The sequence below is a fragment of the Leishmania panamensis genome (assembly GCF_000755165.1).
Source record: "Leishmania panamensis strain MHOM/PA/94/PSC-1 chromosome 34 sequence".
In the NCBI taxonomy this organism is placed as follows: Eukaryota; Euglenozoa; class Kinetoplastea; order Trypanosomatida; family Trypanosomatidae; genus Leishmania; species Leishmania panamensis.
In genome coordinates this window covers 540,951-558,871 of record NC_025881.1, presented here as the reverse complement: position 1 = coordinate 558,871, position 17,921 = coordinate 540,951, and the positions used below count along the sequence as shown (strand labels likewise).

Here is a 17,921-nt window from a genome sequence, read left to right as displayed (position 1 = left end):
TCCATGTGGTGGGCACCGCGTCAGCGTGGCTCACCGGGCCCTCGCTGCCCGCTGGTGGAGGGAAGCTGAGCCACCCCGGGAGGAGGGATGCACCAGGTGGTGACCCGCACAACGGGGGCGGCTGTGAGGTGGCCTGTGTGACGGGGTGGGTGGGCAGAGGGTGAGGCAGTGGCCGTGCTCCGATGACTGGGTCGGCGCATTGCTGTGACGTGCTCACGGCCGCTTTGCACCACACGACAGGTCGGTGGTAGAGTGAGGTGTGAACCCGTGTTGTGTGGAAAAGAGTGGGCACGTCGACCATAAAAGACCACCCCTGCCTTTCTCTGGTGTTGGTGGTGGTGCTGGCCGTCGTCGTCATTCGAGCTGAAGGGGCAAGGCGCCACTGTGTGTGTCTGCCCAAATCTTCTCTTTTTTTGTGTTTCTGGTTTTCGCTAGCTGCTCATGTCCTCTGTCGAGTACGAGCTATGCACACCATCCGCAGACACGTACATACATACATACCCACTCTGTACTATGGGTGAAAGCCAACAACCACAGAGGGAATAACAGGGAAACGGTGGAAGGGGGCGTGCTGCCCTGGCACCGCTGCAGGTGGGGCACGCACGACACACGGACGAGCGAACGTGTCAAGAAGATGAGAATGGACACGTGTTCGTGTATGTGTATCCGCATGAGCGCCCGCGACGAAGAAACGCTCTGTCGGTTTATTATCTCGCCCTCGCAACCCGTCCGTCACAGTGGTTTAGAGAGGAGACTAGAGGAGAGAAAAAGCTTGCTTGAATGTGCTCGGCAGTCGCGCGCATCAAGGCTCCTCCTGTTCCAGCACATACACCGGTCACACGCTGCTTTGCGGGCGGCCCTTCTTCTCGCCATCTGCCTTCCCACTGGCCCTGTCCGTACCCCCCGCATCGTCATTGTGCCTGTGTACCTCCATCGCTTTACTTCCTACGCACCTCCGTTCCATCGCCTCTGTCTGCTTGGCTGTTGCTGCTCTGAGAGACGCCTAAAGGGCAGCACATACACATGCGCACGTAAGCCAAAACAATCAACGTAGGTGTGCACAGAATAGGCGACAAGAACTTCTTCCTTCTCCCTGATATCACTCGCTCCTCGGAAGACAAATCAAGAGAGAAACTACAGACACATACACACGAGGAGGAGGGACAGGCTGGTGCATCACAAACTTTGCTTGCTACCAGACTTGAATGCCGTGTATTGGACAGAAATGCCCTCCCTCTCACGTAGTGCTGCTCCTCTCAGCTCCTAGTGGTGGTGAGAAAGGTGGCACGTACCCCTCACCACCACCGCAGCGAACAGCTACTACGTGCCTGAGCTGCTTTATCGAGTCACTTCAAAGCGCCACACCGCTACCCTCCGCTGATGTGGTGTGCCGCGGCGCCGTCGCCATCATGGAGGCACTTGTGCACAACTGCCCCGCCACCGACGATGGCGAAGATGCGTTGCTTACCTGGACGCGTGAGTGGCTGGCGTTCGACCGCACCACTGACCCCTGTGCAACACTCGTGCTTTCTGGGGAGGTGAGCGCTCCACATCCGCGCCGTATGGGCTCCGCTTTGGCCGACGTCCTTGTGGTGCTGTACATCTACGTCGTGCGCCATGGTGGTCGCATCAGGGGTGGCAGCCCGGTGGCAGCGACCAATGCGATGGGTGCAAGAACAACTCTAGGCGACTCCACTGTTGCTTCTCTCTGCACTCTGGGTCGCGGCTCGGACGAAGCGCAGTGGATCGTGCTTGTCGACCTCGTTCAGTTTCTCTTCTCCTGTTGGGAGCTGTTGTTGATGGTCGTACCGACGCCTTCGTCGAAACGGGCGCCGGCGTCGCACACCTGCATGGCGATTCCGTCATCCTACGAGAAATCTCCCCAGTGCCACACAGGTGTCGCTGACTACTCACAAGCCAGCTCGTTGCTGTCGCCGATGCTGCTCGGAGAGACTGGTGACGACGTACCTGATAAGGAGGAGGCTGTGCAGCTCGCCAAATCACACGAAAACGTCGCTCAGGTGACCCTCGAGTCCGTGCACGATGTAGTTCGTCGGGTTATCAGGGAGATGTTTTGTGTCGCGGACGACGATGCAGCTGCGATCGAGGCAGGGCACAATAGCGGCGTACTCCGAAGCCATGCTGCCATCGTTATGTTTCTGAAGCTTCTGCAAGCCTCTCCACTGCTTCGTCGGCTTGTGGGCTCTTCTCCACTTCTCATCCGCTCTATTGCGCGGTACCTCCTGCCGCGGCTCGTTTCGCTGCGCCATCGTCAGCAGCAGCAGCAGCAGCAGGGCCATCATCACGCCTCCGGTGGGCTAAGAGGAAGAAGTGAGGTGGCCGCGACCGCCATCGAAGCGCTGCTTTCTACGTTATATATTGTGTCGTCATCTACAGCCTTGTCAATCCCTCTGTGGCCTACGCAACCGCTGTCGGCTGTCGCGTCGCAGCTGTCGTGCTACTGTTGCTTGTCAGACCGTGAAGTGGCGCCTGCATCCGCGCTTGCTGACAGAGACGGTGCCACGCTGCTCGAAACTTTATGCGCTGTACTGCAGTCTTGCTGCGGGGCACACCTGTCCCCGTTGCGCCTTCAGGCTTTGCGGCTTTTGCATCTGCTGAGCTCGTCGCCCACAACGCGGCGTGCGCTCTTCTCCTCTTGCTGCCACGGTGAGGTATCAACCACCTATTCGATGCTGGAGGAGCAACCTGGACCAACAGACGCAGCCGCTGCCGCCGCAGTTGTGTTTGGCTCGCAGAGGCCGAGTGCGCTGGATGTCGCTCCGCACCTGCTGCCGCTATTGCTCAGCAGCGAGGACGAGGAAGAATCAGTTCAGCTCACATGCAGCGTGTTGCAGCTGATACTCCTCCATGTTCAATCCCCATGTCATTCTCTGCGATCCTCTGGCCCGTGCAGCGACACTGTCCACACCACAAACGCAACACCAGCTGGTTTTACCGCTGCCTTCACAGAAGGTGGCTTCGTCGGGGCCGCAGATGAGGTATCGGGCATCAAGGTGGCAGTGCACCTTGCCAGTCACATAAAAGACTACACGATGCAGGCGCTCTACTCCTGCACGAACAAGACTGGGTACGCCTTGGTGGGGCTGCTGGACCACGCGGCGTCGGTTGTGGCTGGGGCACGTGCACTGCTGCTAGGTGCGAACGTCGAAGCAGGCCCATCTGTCCTGCACGACGATGCCACTGTACGATGGGAACAGCAGCAGGACTGGCGTGTCATTTTCCACGTCGCAGAGGTGGACATTGCGCTCTTCGAGGTGCTTCTCAAAGGATCCGCTCTGCACGATGCACTTGTGCCGCACAACAGCGCTAACGTCAGCGACGACAGCAGCGGAGCCCGACTTGACTGGGATGAAGTCGCAAGCAGCATCTTCACTGTCGCGTCGCAAGAGCACGGCGCTCAACTCTCCCTCTACACCTTCCTGCGCTGCCTGGACGCTCTGGCGGCTGGGATGCGAGGCAATATACAGGCTCTCTGGTCCAATCGCCTTTGTGAGCTGGTGCACATAGTACTTAAGCGTGTGGACGGGCAGGTGCAAGATGCCAAGTGGCGGCCAGCCGACACGGCAGATGCGATGAGGACGTTTTCGGCTTTGGTGATCTCTGGTGCGCCCCATGGCAACTTCAATGATGAGACCCCGTCCACCACGGCTGCACCGCACGCTCGCGATGCGGTGGACAGGCCCCTTCTACGACGAATGTTGGACTCTCAGACCCTGCATCTTCTGACTCGGGTGACTGCAGCCTACCTAACAGCCTCATGCGACATCCTCCTCCCACTAGGGGTGCAGCTGCTGATGGATGTTACGCACACAGGCAGACTCATCGCGATGCACTGCCCGGAGCCAAGTGGCTACCCCACGATGCTGTCGACTTCCGTTGAGGAGAGTCGGTGTTTGCTCCGCATTGCAACGCTGCTCACACGCACTCAGCTGGAGAGTTGGACAACTTCAGAACGGACATTCGAGTCTAAAGAAGGGCACATGCGGTACGCAAGCAACGGCGTCAGTCCTGCTGGCCAAAATATCACCATGTCACTCTACTCTAGGCCAGGAAGGCCCCACATACCGCAGTACACCTCCCGCAGCTCAGGAAGCGCGAATGGTGACGAAGATAGGGTCAGACTGATGGATGTCCTGCTCGGCCTCTATCCGGAGGCGCCGGAGCTGTTAGAAGCTCGGACGACGCTCATCCATGTCTTAGCACGGCGAGACAGCGCTGCACATGCGCAACCGGAGTTCCTCGCGGCTCATGCCTCCGCTTTCATAGGTGCAGCGTCACTGACTGAGGTAGCGATGTCCCCAAGTGGCCTCCAGGCCTCGCTGTTGCTGAGTCTGGCTACGCTCGGATGTTGCCCGTGCGTCGGGCGACAAGAACTCTGTGTCATGCTGGAAGACCGGTGCCGTTCGTTGTGCAGTCATTTACAGCGGACAGCCTCCAGCGAGTCTACTCGTGGACCCGCTGCACTGTGGTCAACTAAGGCGGTGGCAGAGGGTGATGCTGTCGACTCAGCAGTCGTGGGGACAGCATCTGACAGCGACGACACAGATGACATGGGCCGGCTGCTCGACGCACTGCAGGAGATGTTCAGGCTACTTGTTGTGAGCACGTTGTGGTACGGAGGTACGGTCTCGAACCCTTCCCGGTTGTGGCCAGCATTGTCATCCCAGGCCCCTGCCGCGGCATCGGCGGCTGATCACATTTTCTCTGAGGCGCATGCGCAAGCGCTCATGACGTTTGTGGAGGATGACGTGGGGTTGCGCGAAGGCCTGTGTCAGTTCCTCTTCGACCTCCACACGCAGTATCGCGTGGATGTGACCGGCTTCCTGACGTTCCTTCAGAGCGAGGAACACCACGCGCCACGCCAGCGACCGCAGCAGGCACAAGCCCCGTCGTCCGTCCTCTTCGCCGCTGCCGTTTTGAGTGCCACCCTTTACGATGGGGACGAGCCCAGGAACTCGACAAGAATGACTGGTGTGACGTCTCCGCTTCGTACATACACGCACGCTCTTCGCTCAGTGCATTGGCTCGCCAACACCTCTTCGCAGCAAGCGAGCGTGCCGCTCTCGGTCGAATTGCTCCTGAGGTCGGTCTTCCGTGTGGCGCAACGAGAGCTCCTGTTCCTCAATCGCGGTCATCACCCCCAAGATCAACGGACTGATCTGGCGCCGGCTGTCACCACCGCATCTCCAGCAGCCATTGCGAGTCTGCAATTTGTGTGCAACGAGCTGGCGTTCCAGCAGCACGGCCTGCAAAGCGGCGCCTTGCCGGTGCAGCGGGCCATAGTGGAACTTGCTGCCAGAAAAGACGCTCAGCGCTCGGCCCCCGACTCGGCACCGGGCGTGGCACTTTCGATTTACGTGCTGCGCGAGCACCTTCTACCGCTTCTCCTCCGCACCAACAGCAACACTGTTGTGCACCGCAAGGACCTCTCCATGTCCGTCGCTGCCCTCGAGTACTCAACAGTGCTCCTGCGGTTGATGTCTGTCGCGCTGTGGCCTCTCGCCCCGGCGACGTGCACGTCGCTGGACGCAGTCCTGGCAGAGTATGCGATGAGCCGCGCTCGCCAGCTTCTGGCACTCACAACCGCCGAGCTGACGCATACTGACGGCGCCGCCCGCAAGCTTCTCTATCCCCTTCTGCAGCTGCTGTACCTGCTGCTGATGCGCGCTCACAAGGTGGATGTGGTACGCCGCTACGGCACCGATTTGCTGTTCTTCGCTTTCAGAGCAAGACACGCTGCCATCGCACGCGCTAACCTGATTGCCTTTGGCGGAGTCGAGCGGGGTGATCTGACAGACTCTGATGAGGATGACGTGCACGTGTGCGTCATTGCATCTATCGTGTACATCATGGCTCAACAGATTGCCGACACAAGGAGAAAAGGTGCGATAAGGGGCATTGGGGTAGGGAGTTCCGGTGGTGCTGGAGCAGTCGGTGGAGGGGGACTTGTGCCGCCGTCACTTAAAGACATGCCGTGGTATGTGTGGATCCCTATCTTCCGCTACTACCGTTGCTTGCAGACGGCAGTCAGCCGCACCGCCAATGACCATGCCGCACGTGAGCAACAACGAAGCATGGTGTGGACGGTGGTGTCCGGCGTGGAGTATGTGATTCGACTCTGTGGGGTGTCGCACCTGGTGTGCTGCAGCCACGGCGCCGCATCTGCACAGCTGATGGAGACGGTGCCGCAGGTCGGGCAAGGTGGGCGAAACGCACCTCACGCCGGTGAGGGCCACAACCGAGATGAGCGGCAAGCCGCAACCATCTTGATTAGCTGGTGTGCCGAGCTGATCCTCACCCCTTGGATGAGCAGCGAGGACTTCAACAACACACACCTCAACGTTACAGTTGTTTCGGCGCGTCTGTTGTACCTTCTCTTCTACCGCTTCCGCGCGCTGGCAGCGACCTCTGTTTGGTTCAACCCCCTCGTCCTGAGCTGCATGCGTCAGACAACGCCGTCGAGGTTCCTACAACTCCCACTGGTCGCCGAAGGATGGCTGCTCGCCGCTCTCATGCAAGTTCTGCCCAGCGTGCAGTATTGGTATGCATATGACGACTACGTGAAGGGGAGCACTATGAGGTTCTTTGAGAAGCCCGAGATCGTGGCGCGCGTAACGTTGGTGCCGTGCCCACCACCAAGGGAGCCTCCAGCTCACGCTACGGCCGTGCCGTACATCGCCGTTTTGGAGGCGGCGGCAACGGCAAGTGCGGTACGTCGCGTTGGGGCCTGTGGCGGCTGGGCTGATCTGTCGACTGCGGAGCCCGAGCTCAGCTGCGTCCTTCGCATTCTCGTGACGGCGTGTCGGCAATACGAACTCTCTCCAGAACGCTTGCACAGTCGCCGCCGCCTTGAGGTGATCATCCCGCTGGGCTTGCAGTTCGTGGCGGAGCTTCCTGTACGTGAGTCCTCTTCTCTTCTGGAGTACACCTTCCCCTATACCATCCCCTTCACGAGAGCTGGGACACCACCTCTCCTACTCGTCTTTCGCTGTTTCACCGACCAGCTCAACGAGTGATGTGTCTTCTGCTGCTCGATCTGCTCTTGGATGTTTTTTTGGTTTTTCTGCTCGCCGCTGTTCTCGTTCTCTCTCTCTCACACACTGTCCCAATTCAGATAGTTTATTCATGACTCTCAAAGAAACGCGCTGGGCCTTTGGTATGACCACCTCCTCCAGCGAAAGGAAAAACGCACGTGGGCGCAGCTGCATGAGATCCGACATGCCCGTGAGATTTGCGTGCCCGGTCGACCTAACCTCTCTCTTCCTCTGCCTCGCGCCCCTATTCCTCCCCCTCCCTTTCACAGGTACCCATAAAAACACGCCCATGTGCAAGCGACGTCCTTAACTCGCGTCATCACTGTACCCGTCCCGTCTGTCTCCCTCCCTCTTCGTTCTCGCTCGGTGGTGTGTGTACGCCTTCAACAGGAAGCAGCCGAGCACACCTTTTTGCTTTCTGTTTCGCCTCCCTCCCTCCCTCCCTCTCAGCGCGGCCAGAGTGAGCGTGAGCGGCCAGTGGTATCGAAGCTCCCGCGATTGGTACGGTGCTAGCGCAGATTCGTGGCTCTTTTGACGTCGTCTTGTCGCCCCCCCCCCCCCTCTTCCTCGCTGTATGCGTGTAGCAGTATGAGTCTCCGACGCAGTGCCGCGCGGTGGCAGCCGGCGTACACAGTGCTCACAAACCACTCTAGCAGCACCTCCGCAACGGCCCCAGCACGCCATCATGTCAGCCCAGAGGCACCGGGTCTACCGTCTACTCACCACGTGTGGATGTCTGTGGTGGGCGCCTTCTATGACGAGTTTCTGTTGTACACGCAACAGCGTTCGAGTGAAGTGCGCCTCACACACGCAGCGGAGGCCGCAATGCTGCGCTGTCTCGATGCAGAACGAGCCAGCGAGGCGCTCGAAGTGTACGAAGCTGTATGTCGATGTGGGGTTGTCGGAATGTCGTCACGGCCGCTTGGCCGCAGCAGCTGCCGTACGTCGCCAACCAGGACTGCGCCACACATGTGTACGTCCTTGGCTACTATCTCTTTAGACCAGCTGGCTCAGCGCGCGCTGGCGCACGTGCCGCACCGAAAGTTTCAGCATTCGATGCTGAGTCTTCTCATGGCGGCGGAGCTCGACAAGCCTTCGCCTACCATGGACTACGGCAATAGCCGCAGGGCTGCAGGCTTGTCCAGCGGCAGCGGTGATTTGAAGGCGTCATCGGGCAATGCGTATGCGCCGCAAACAGCAGTGGCAGATGAGAAAGGGGTGTCTGTAGAGGCCACATTTCTTTCACACGCTGGGGATCCCTCCGCCGCGGAGCAGGCGCGAATTCGTGTTCAGCAGCGCCTCCACGCCCTCCACACAACGCAGCAGCTTCGCCAACCGCTTGGCAAGGAGTATTGCTTGGTGGAGATGCTGCAGCTCTGCGCACCGTCTGCCGTCGGCGCACGTGCTTCCACAGCGGCTAGGAAAGTGACAGATGAGATTGAAGTCAGCCCTCTGCGCACCCTTTCGCACGTAGTCTTGCACCATCCCTTCACCCACATGCAGCCCTCGGCACCGTGGGCACAGAAAGAGATGCACTGGGAAGAGATCAGCTTGCGTGTGTGCGCGCAGGCCTTGACCCCTGCCAATCTTGCCCGGCTCACTAAGATCGAGGATGCCGTTAGTCCGTACCGACTCTTCTGTAAGAGCTCGCTGATGTTCCTCGCGCGGATGGTCCCGAACTGGGATGCGGTCCTGGTGCGCCGGGTTGCAGAGACGCTGGTGCTACCTGCCACCGCGCATAGCGTTTTCCCCGAGTCATACCGGCGGTTGCTTCCCACCGCAGCGCAACGTAGGCGTCCCTCGGAGACGGCAGCGCTGTCAACGCCAGGAGCCGCTTGCGGCCAACTCGCCACTCCTCGGTGCTGTACTTCGTGGACAGACTCAGCCACGCACAAGCTGTTTGGAGAGGAGAGTGGCGACAACCATGCGTCACCACTGTTGCGAGTCGAGCATCTTGTTAAGCGACGCGTACACCACGATGTCGTCGTTCCTGACACCTCATATATGCTGCGCCACTTTCAGCAGCTCAAACAACTGGCACGTCACCGCGAAGTCATCGTAACGCATAGTGTCTTTCTCGATCTTGTGGCCGCCGCCTCGCTTCCCACTCACCCCACTCGCTTCCACGCGCGACGCGTGCTACGAGACATCATGTACGCTACCACCACGGCCGTCACGGGTAAGCAGAGCAACGAGGCTGGTGGCAAGTGGGACGTGCGGAGCGTGGCGTCAGGGTCCCGCCGACGCGACCAGCTGCAGCAGAGCGGGTTCACCCTGCTGGGGCTCCAGGATGAGCTGGCACTGCTCGAGCGCTGCCCAGAGCGCTTTTACTTGTCGGAGTTCTCATCCGCGGCCTCGCTCTCAGACTGGGCCCTCATGGGCCAGTGGATCTCGCTCGACTCAGCTGCGCGCGTCAGCGATGTCGAATATGGGAGCCAGTCCTGCGTAGCGCTAGTCGCGAAGCAGCTGGAGCGCATGATAGCGACGCACGACCGCGGCGAAGACTTCTTCGCAAACAGTACAGGTGCTCCCACTAGAACACACGTGGGGGTAGATAGTCTTGTGCAGCACATCTTGGAAAGCAACAGCAACGCCACTAGCCCAACGACGCCCTCGTCTCGGCAAACGACTGGCCCGCTCTTCAAGAACCGTTCCCGTGGTTTGTGGGCTCGCATGCCCGTCGTGGTAGCCACGACGCACGACCGCACACGCGCGGCAGCCTTTACAGTAGGTCTCCGCATGTATCCACCGGCCGGCCTGGTGCCATGAACTGAAGGAGGAAGAGGAAGAGGGGGGCGGAATTAGGCTTCATTGACATTTTCTTTCTGATTTTTTATCGATCAGATACGTGAGAGGCATGTCCCTCACAACGCTCTGCTAGTGCACTCATGCACGCAGGGGACTGACCCAGCGTTGGCGTGAGGTAGAGGCGCGCCGGAATGAGGGGTGTAGCTGCCTGCCTGTGCAGCCCTGCTCGACCATATCTTGCCGCAAACGATGAATCCCACTGGGCGTGCTGTGACCATGAAAACCGGCAGCACAAACAAAACACAGCTAAGTTGGTGCGCCGAACTGCGAAGTTGAAAAAGGTAAACTCCTCGCCTCTCTCTCTCTCCGAGACACCTGCCGTCTCCCTTTGGGGAGGGGGGCTCCTTCAGGAGCCGACGACTAGAAGCACTGGCCATCTCTACTCGGGTATCCTACCCTATTCATGCCCCTGCACTGTTGAGCTCTTGATGCAACAGAGCCCCTAAACAAGCACACGCACAGGCACACACGTGTGCAGAGTTAAATGAGTGCCCGGCTATGCGCTTGCGCTTTCTTGCACCTTTCTCTTTTCTTCCGCCCCTTCCTTGCCGCCCGTTGCCGCGCCTCCGCCCTACGCGTCTTCTCTCTCTTTTCTCTATCTTCCTTACCCTTTGCCTTCGTGTCTGCTCGTGGCATTTCAACTGCCATCATCAATGCCTCAACTGGTGCCTCCTCACCCCCTCCCTCCCACATCCACACCTCTCGTAGTAGTAGTGTAGCGAACTCTCTACTTGTAGAGCCAAACAAACTCACAGGTACTCACGCAAGGACAGAGACGATCATCTTTCATCTCCTCCTCCTTTCTTCCTTGTTTTACGTGTGGTTGTGTGTGCGTGCGTGTGTGTGTCGGTAAGTCAATCCACTATGTTCTGCCGCTCCTTCATCTCGGCCTTCCAGGCCACCCGCGCTGCACGCGTCTCGCTCGTCTTCAAGCAGCTAGAGGGTAACATGCCCCTGACCAAGAAGGACAAGCCGGTCAACTCATGGTCAGACGAGTTTATGAAGCCGCCGAAGTCGACGGAGATGACGAAGAAGTACGGCCGTTACGCCAAGTACTCCGACCCGGCTCTCTGCGACGTGGACACGTCCGAGGAGGTCGTGCTGAACACGTACCCGGAGGGGACTCCGCAGGGTCGCATCGAGGCCACCGCCGGCGTGGCTCTAAAGGACTACGATGCAAGTATGTGGGACGAAGAGTTCTTCCGCAAGCACATCCTCAAGCCGAAGCTCGCCGACGACATGGAGGACCGCGCCCGTGTCACGGACTACGCGCTTAACTCCGCAATGCTCGGTTTCGTAATTCTCATGGCCCGCTACGCCGTGCTGCCACTGTGGTACGTTGGCCAGCCTGCCATGTCTATGGTCGGCCAGATGAACATCGAGGCCGAGGTCGGCGAGCTCGACGAGCGCCAGTGCACGACGGTCGTGTGGCGTGGCAAGCCTGTCTTCGTGTACCGTCGCTCGGCTCGGCAGATGAAGGAGTTGATGGAGACGCCGTTGTCGGTTCTCAAGGACCCTGAAACCGACGAAGCCCGCTTCCCGGACCGCCGCGACAAGGCCGTCGTCATTGCCATCTGCACCCACCTTGGCTGCGTGCCGATCCCCAACGAGGGTCTCTTCAATGGCTTCTTCTGCCCGTGCCACGGCAGCCACTACGACCCCTCCGGCCGTATCCGCCAGGGCCCTGCGCCGCTGAACCTCGAGGTGCCGCCGTACCGCTGGATCGACGACAACACCATCTACATGGGTAAGCTTTAAGCTACTTCCATCTGAGTTGCATCCACGTGCACACAGGCACACACGCGCACACACTTGCGCTGGCTGGGCTTTTTGTGTGTGTGTGCGGGTGTGCTTTTTTTTTTGGTTGTTGTGAGTCAGCAACTCATGTTGTGTGCTCACACTCGAGAACTGTACGGTGCTAGGTGACTCTCGTAGCCGTGCCCGCGCACTTCATCGTGTTAGCTTGCCATTGTGAATAGTGGGCATGGTGGGGAGAGTAGGCGCTCTTGGTGGTTGTGGCTGTTGGGACCGTTTCTTTTTCTGTCTTTTCGATTTTCCGTGCGTGGGGCGTGTCAGTGTTCGTTGATCTTCTTCTTTTTCTGTTTAGAAAAGTCTTCTCTCTAACGGAGCCCCATCCACCCCCACCCCCCCCACCCCTTAGCATGCGCGCACACACACACACATACACATGCATAGACGTGCGCACAACTCAACCCGCCAACTCGTACAGACAAGCACAAACGCATACACTACATCCCTCTCTCTCTCTATCAATCAATCAATCGCCCTATTGATATGTTTGTGGTGATGTGTCATCTATGCGCTAATGTCAAATGCGCCTGAACGGATCGGGAATATGTGAGCACTATTTTATGCATGTGTGTGTGTGTGTGCATGCGTGTGTGTTCTTGTTCCTCTTAACAAGTAGCAGTATCCTATCAGCACCAGCACTAAGGCAAACGAAAGACATACGGACAAAAAAAAAAACATAAAAATGCTGACAAAGGCCACAGCGGCGAGTCCGGTGGACCGGAGACGCACACGGGTGCTTTGTCGAAGCAAAGAAAGACACAGTGATGGAGGAGGCAGGCTAGTCGGCTGGAAGCACAGGCTACAATCACCCCAAACGAAAAGGTGTGTTGTAGGTGCAACACAGATAGAGTGACGAGCGTGGAAGAGGGAGCAGGAGGAAGAAAGGGCGGGAAAGAACTCTAGTTATGCACAAGCGTGGTGCCCCTTGGTGTCGCGGCCAAGTCGTCCGCGATCCGCCACCTCTCTCCCCTCTCACTCTCAAAATCCTCTCCATTTCTTTACATCCGCAGGCCTTTTGTGGTTGTTGTTAACCTTGGGGAACGTGTGTATACGCGTGTCTATGCGACGAAGATGGAATACGCGCGACTGTGCGTACGCCTGCATGCACTCTCGTTCTCGTCTCGGATGAATGTCGCTATGTCGATTATGCCTCTTCGTGTTCTTCTTGGCGACGCCACTCCTTCTCCCCTCCCTTCCCCTTCGTCCGGAGAAGAAAACGCACACAAAAAGCTGCATGCACGTAAACGACCACGTAAACAGAGATGTCCTCCACCTCCTCGGAAGGCCTGAAGCGCCGGCGTGAGGAGCACCAACTCGCCGTGCAGCAATATTGTGATGACCCGCGCCGCCATCGGTACCCCCGCATTGATGCGTGGTCATTTGCAATCAGCGGCAGCCCCTCGTATGGGGCTAGCCATGATGGATGTGCAGACGCGGAGGGGACGCAGACAGACAGCTGCGTGCACGTATCGTCGTCGATAAGGGTGAACTGTGGAAGCAGCATTACGAGCAACACGGATCGCCACCTCTGCCCCTACGCTGCATCAGCGCACCCCGTCAGTGCCTCGTTGGCCCTCTCCTCTGCGCAGTCGTCGTCGCTCCCGCCGCCGTCGTGTCGGTCAGCACGGCGTGCTTGCGGTGACAGCGAGATGACGCTCACGCTTCGTTCAATCTGCATCTGGGTCGTGCGTGGTGACAGCAGCCGGCGGTGCTCCTTCCTCGTTCAGCCGACGTTCGTGTACACTTGGCACTGCAGCAGCACATCTTGCGAAAGCGCTGGCGAGGAGCAGGCAGGTCTCGAGGTACAGGAAACCGTGAGGTGTCGAGTCAGCTCATCCACTGCGACACGTGGCAATAGCGCGAGTGTCATGCGGACGACGGCCATGAACAGAACCGCGCCCTTCGCCGTTGGTTCACCAACAGCACCGGGACCGGCTACGATGTCTGGCCTCTTTGGAGGGTCTTCCAGTCCTCTCTGCCACAACGAGGAGGCGTCGAACCCGGCTGTCACGTCCAACATCGACGACATCTTCGCGGACGGCTACTCCTACGAGGCGACACAGATCTCACGTTGTCGCTCTATCCCGACGTGTTTGTCAGGACTAGAGGAGTGCGCCAGCAGACTGGGCAGCTGCACCCCCGCCCTCTTCGTCGACTGCCTCATCAAGTGCGCGCAGGATGAAGCGGCCGTCGCCTTGGATGACCGCCATGGGTGGGTACACTTGTATCGCGGGCGCCATATCGCGACAGAGGCTGGGCGTACACGCCTTTTGAGGGACGTCTTCGCTCTTGGCGACTTTGGCACCGTATCTGCTAACTCCATATCGTCGTGCGACGAGCTGCCATCGCTGACCATATGTGTGTTCCGCAAATGCTGAGTGCTGCCGGAAAGTAGGCCTAATCAGGTGCGCACCCGCATTGGTCCGTGTGTGTGTATGCCCCTAGGCACTTGAATGCTTACACATACAACTAAGCAAGTACGCAAAACTTGAGACTTGCTCGGGAATAACAACAACAGCGAAAGAAGAGGCAACGTGCTGTCGGAAGGGAAAAATAAACGAGTGAGCACAGTCAAGCCCGAGTGAAGCAGCGTGATGAACTGCCTTCCTCCCTCTTTCCCTCCTCCTCGTACTATGAAGGAAAGAAGCTACACCATCGAATGTGCACATCTGTCCATGCCTGTGTGCGCGCGGATACCTCGACCCCTCACCTCTGCTTTTTCATACCGTCCCTATCCACACACACACACACAAACACCTCTTCTCCTTCCCTCCGTCTCCCCATCTCACGGTAACTCGCCCTCTCGACCATCTTTCCTTTCCCTTGCTCTCACTCTACGCTCTGGACGTCATTGTGGTAGGAATTGCTGCAGCACAAGGAGCACCAGTTCTGGTATAGCCTTCCAGCGCGAGCACTGGACAATCAACCCCGCTGCACTCTCATTTCCGCTATCGTCTCCACCAGGTAGCTTAGTTTACACGATCAAGTTTCTGCTCGAGGAAGGCGAAGCACGTCTTTACTACAGAGCCAAAGAGAGCAGCTTTATTGCCCACGCTTTGTCTGAGGGCCTGTGTGTGTGTGTGTGTGTGTGTGTGTGTGCATGCCTGTTGCCCTTACCCTTCTCCTTCCTCAACTTGCGGCAGCGCACCACGGAGGGAGAGCTGAGGAAGAGGGTGGTGCCGACAGCGAAGACAGTGGAAGGAGAGGAAAGAGAAAGAGCCTTGTGCGATGCAGCTTGAATCGCCTATGCTGACTGGCGAACAACGCCACTACCGCCACGCCTCTGCCGGCTCAATGTCCTCCGCCTGCGCTGCTCCCTGCTTCCTGCGTGTCACCTTGCTTCTTGTTTATATTTTCCTACTTTGCATCTCTGCCCGATTCAGTGCAGCCGCGCAGCACGCAGCTGCCCCAGCGGACACCGAGGTTTCAGCTGATGAATCTCAGCGGTATATCGGTCTTTTCCCAGAGGCACATACATCGGTGGCGCAGCAGTACGTCGACGATGAACACTCATCTTGTCCAGCCCTTCCCTTCTCCTTCTATGTCGCTGCAGTAATGGGCATGTGGTCGAGAGTCGACCGCCTGGCTAGTTGTCCTTCCACTGGATTCAGCACCGTCCTCGAAGACATTAGGCTCTCGCGCGAGGCTCGTACGTCCAGCGACAGATTGTTATCGGAGCTCTGGCGCCGCGTTCGAGGCATCCACGAGGCGCACGTGTTCTTCGATAACGCAGCTGAGTTTATAGCACTCGAGACGGAGATTAAGCGGTTCGTGCGTGTCAACCACACCCTCGGCATGCACCCACCCCAGTACGGTGACGTCTTGAGCAACGTTGCCGACATTCTCGGCCTACACCTCATGGAGGACCTCATGCCTCCGCAGGGCAATGGCCCGCTGCCGATCGTGGCAGACGGACCGGGTATGGAAAGCGTCGACCAAAACTGCGAGCGCAATCCCGCCTGCTTGCAGCGTGGCGCCCTTAATGAGTACCGAAGGCATGCGAATCGCACCCTTGAAGCTTCGCCGCATCTCATCGTCAGTGACACCACATTTGCGCAGGCGATGGAGTACTACAAGACGAATCTGATCTCCTCCATTGTTGTGCGCGCTTACGATCTAATGCCTGGTCCTTCAAACTCCTTTAAGAACGATCTTGCTGGCTTACTGCGCACGGTGCAACACATGTGGGACGCCGCAACGCGTGAAGTGGAGCAAGAGCAGAAAGATGCGGGAGCTAAAGATGGGACGGTGGCCTTGAGAGGCGCGAACATCACCAATTCAGGCAAGGAGAGGGACGCATCGTCGTTGCCATCGAAGCCATTTCTGCCTTTTATCAAGGTGACGGATTTCACTGGACCGCCGATGCTGAGCCGTGCCCACTCGCTCTTCTTCCACGACCATCCCGAGCCACCGTCGCGCGGCAGCGGCGGTACACACCAACAACCCCTTCATCGTGTGTTGCCCGCGGCCGTTGTGTACCACTCCAACCCTAGCTGCACGAGCTGCGAGGTGTACGATCGCGCCTTCGACCTGCTGCCCAGCCTTTTCAAAGGCCTGTGCAGTCACCCACACGTTAGCATGATAAGTTGCAGCCCGCTGACGCTCTTCCTGCGCACCACGCAAATTAGCATGTTCGATCTGGTGCCATCGATGGACATCTATGCGCGGCTGGTGTACTCGCGGGAAGCAGTGCTGCGGACAGCCGACACGAGTGGTTTTTTCTTCTCCAGCGACGGTTCTGATAGTCTCGATGACGACGATAATGCAGCCGATGACGCGCGCTTCTACAGTCTCAAGTCCAAGTACAGGTCGCACCGACACGGTATCGAACGTGAGGTGCTGCCGCGGGACCAGTTCTCGCCAAATCGCATTCCCCTCCGTCAAATATCGGACGCGTCAAGCGTGGAGGAAGCGTTGACGAGCATGTTCGCCGAGCTGGTCGAGCACGGGGTTGTGCAGTTTGCATTCATTGGCAAGTTGCAGCTGAACCGCATCTTGAAAAAGAACCAAGAGGTGCTGGAGCGGCTGGAGCAGCGCCAGCGTGAGGAGGAAGGGAGCACAGGAAGCGGCACCGTCGAGCCCACCACATCGTCGCCGCCGGCGCCAAATCCGGAGGCGGATCCGGAGTACCAGAAGGTCGTCACATTCCATGATTTGGCTGCGGAGCTGGTGTCCTCCTTCATCAAGTCGCACTTTGGAGACGTGTCCCCCTCCATAAGTCCCCGCAGATCGCCTCGCCACAACGCGCGGAGCGCTGCCTCCTCCTGGTGGTTGTTGCCGAGGCTGATCGACGCCGCTGTTGTGTTGTGGGACTGCATCTGCTCAGAGATGGAGCGTCCCCTCCTCCCCATACTATTTGTGCTTCTGTGTGCAGCTCAGCTCGTGTGGAACCGCATCGAACAGGTGACCTACTGGTGATTCACCACCTATACTACTACAGTTGCGGAGGAGAGACAGCAAAAGAAGGAGACTTGTGAGGCAGGTGGTGATGCAAAGCATCAACAGACGGAGAGGTGCGATGGCAAAGGAGCGACTGCCCTGAGTATGTGTGTGTGTGTTGGGGGGTGGGGGGGGGGGGTATTGTGTGTGCCTGCACCGATGGGTATATGTAGGCGTCTCGATTGCTTGCCTTTCTTGTTTTCTTCTCAGCTTTCCGATTTTCGCCTATCGTTATCACCTGCGTAGACGCGTGCATTCACATCAGTCCACAAACAAGTATGCGGCAGCACATCCTTTTATGCATCTGCTGGCCCAGCAGCCTTCTCTGCTCGCATAGACTCACTTTTCCCCTTTGCATACACTCCTCCCCTCCCCCGTCTTCAGGAGGTGCGTGTGAGTCATCTGCAGGCGCTTGAGAGATGGCTGCACGAGAGAAGTGAAAGTGCCACACAAGAGGGTGGTGAAAAAGAGGGTAAAATGGGACACAGGAAGATGCCAGCATAGCATGAAGAGGGCATCACTTCGTCTTCAAGTACGCGAAGAGCTTCGGTATGGTGCGCACAAAGCGAACGCTGCGCTCCTCGTGTGCGGGGGCTACTTTGCCGTGCCGTGATGCGTGGGTCAATATATCTCACATGCACCCAACTGGTTATGGATCTGCTACCCCCCACACACACACACAAACATGCACTTCACTATTTACTACATGTATGCACAAACGCACATATACCCCCAAGGTACATTGATGCCCTTTGTTTTTGGCTGTTCTTGTGTTTGGGGCGAAGAAATGAACAGCGCCACACCACA

The 17,921-nt window shown here is 58.2% G+C and overlaps 5 protein-coding genes across 5 annotated transcripts, besides 1 other annotated feature; all 5 read left to right on the top strand.

The window, feature by feature from the left end:
• Positions 1-307: part of a repeat region that runs on past the window's edge.
• A 1,102-nt stretch (positions 308-1,409) lies between these two features.
• LPMP_341410 (hypothetical protein) lies at positions 1,410-7,037 on the top strand (the record flags this gene model as incomplete). Its single annotated transcript, XM_010704266.1, has 1 exon — positions 1,410-7,037. One exon carries the CDS (start codon positions 1,410-1,412, stop codon positions 7,035-7,037), a length of 5,628 nt encoding a protein of 1,875 aa, XP_010702568.1.
• Positions 7,038-7,787: 750 nt separating this feature from the next.
• LPMP_341400 (hypothetical protein) lies at positions 7,788-9,824 on the top strand (the record flags this gene model as incomplete). The annotated part of the gene is made up of 1 exon (XM_010704265.1): positions 7,788-9,824. One exon carries the CDS (start codon positions 7,788-7,790, stop codon positions 9,822-9,824), a length of 2,037 nt encoding a protein of 678 aa, XP_010702567.1.
• Positions 9,825-10,727: 903 nt separating this feature from the next.
• RISP (rieske iron-sulfur protein, mitochondrial precursor, putative) lies at positions 10,728-11,621 on the top strand (the record flags this gene model as incomplete). The annotated part of the gene is made up of 1 exon (XM_010704264.1): positions 10,728-11,621. The coding sequence occupies one exon, from the start codon at positions 10,728-10,730 to the stop codon at positions 11,619-11,621; it is 894 nt and encodes a 297-aa protein (XP_010702566.1).
• A 1,316-nt stretch (positions 11,622-12,937) lies between these two features.
• On the top strand, positions 12,938-14,053 carry LPMP_341380 (hypothetical protein; the record flags this gene model as incomplete). Its single annotated transcript, XM_010704263.1, has 1 exon — positions 12,938-14,053. One exon carries the CDS (start codon positions 12,938-12,940, stop codon positions 14,051-14,053), a length of 1,116 nt encoding a protein of 371 aa, XP_010702565.1.
• Positions 14,054-15,230: 1,177 nt separating this feature from the next.
• LPMP_341370 (hypothetical protein) lies at positions 15,231-17,093 on the top strand (the record flags this gene model as incomplete). Its single annotated transcript, XM_010704262.1, has 1 exon — positions 15,231-17,093. One exon carries the CDS (start codon positions 15,231-15,233, stop codon positions 17,091-17,093), a length of 1,863 nt encoding a protein of 620 aa, XP_010702564.1.
• Between the last annotated feature and the right edge of the window lie 828 nt (positions 17,094-17,921).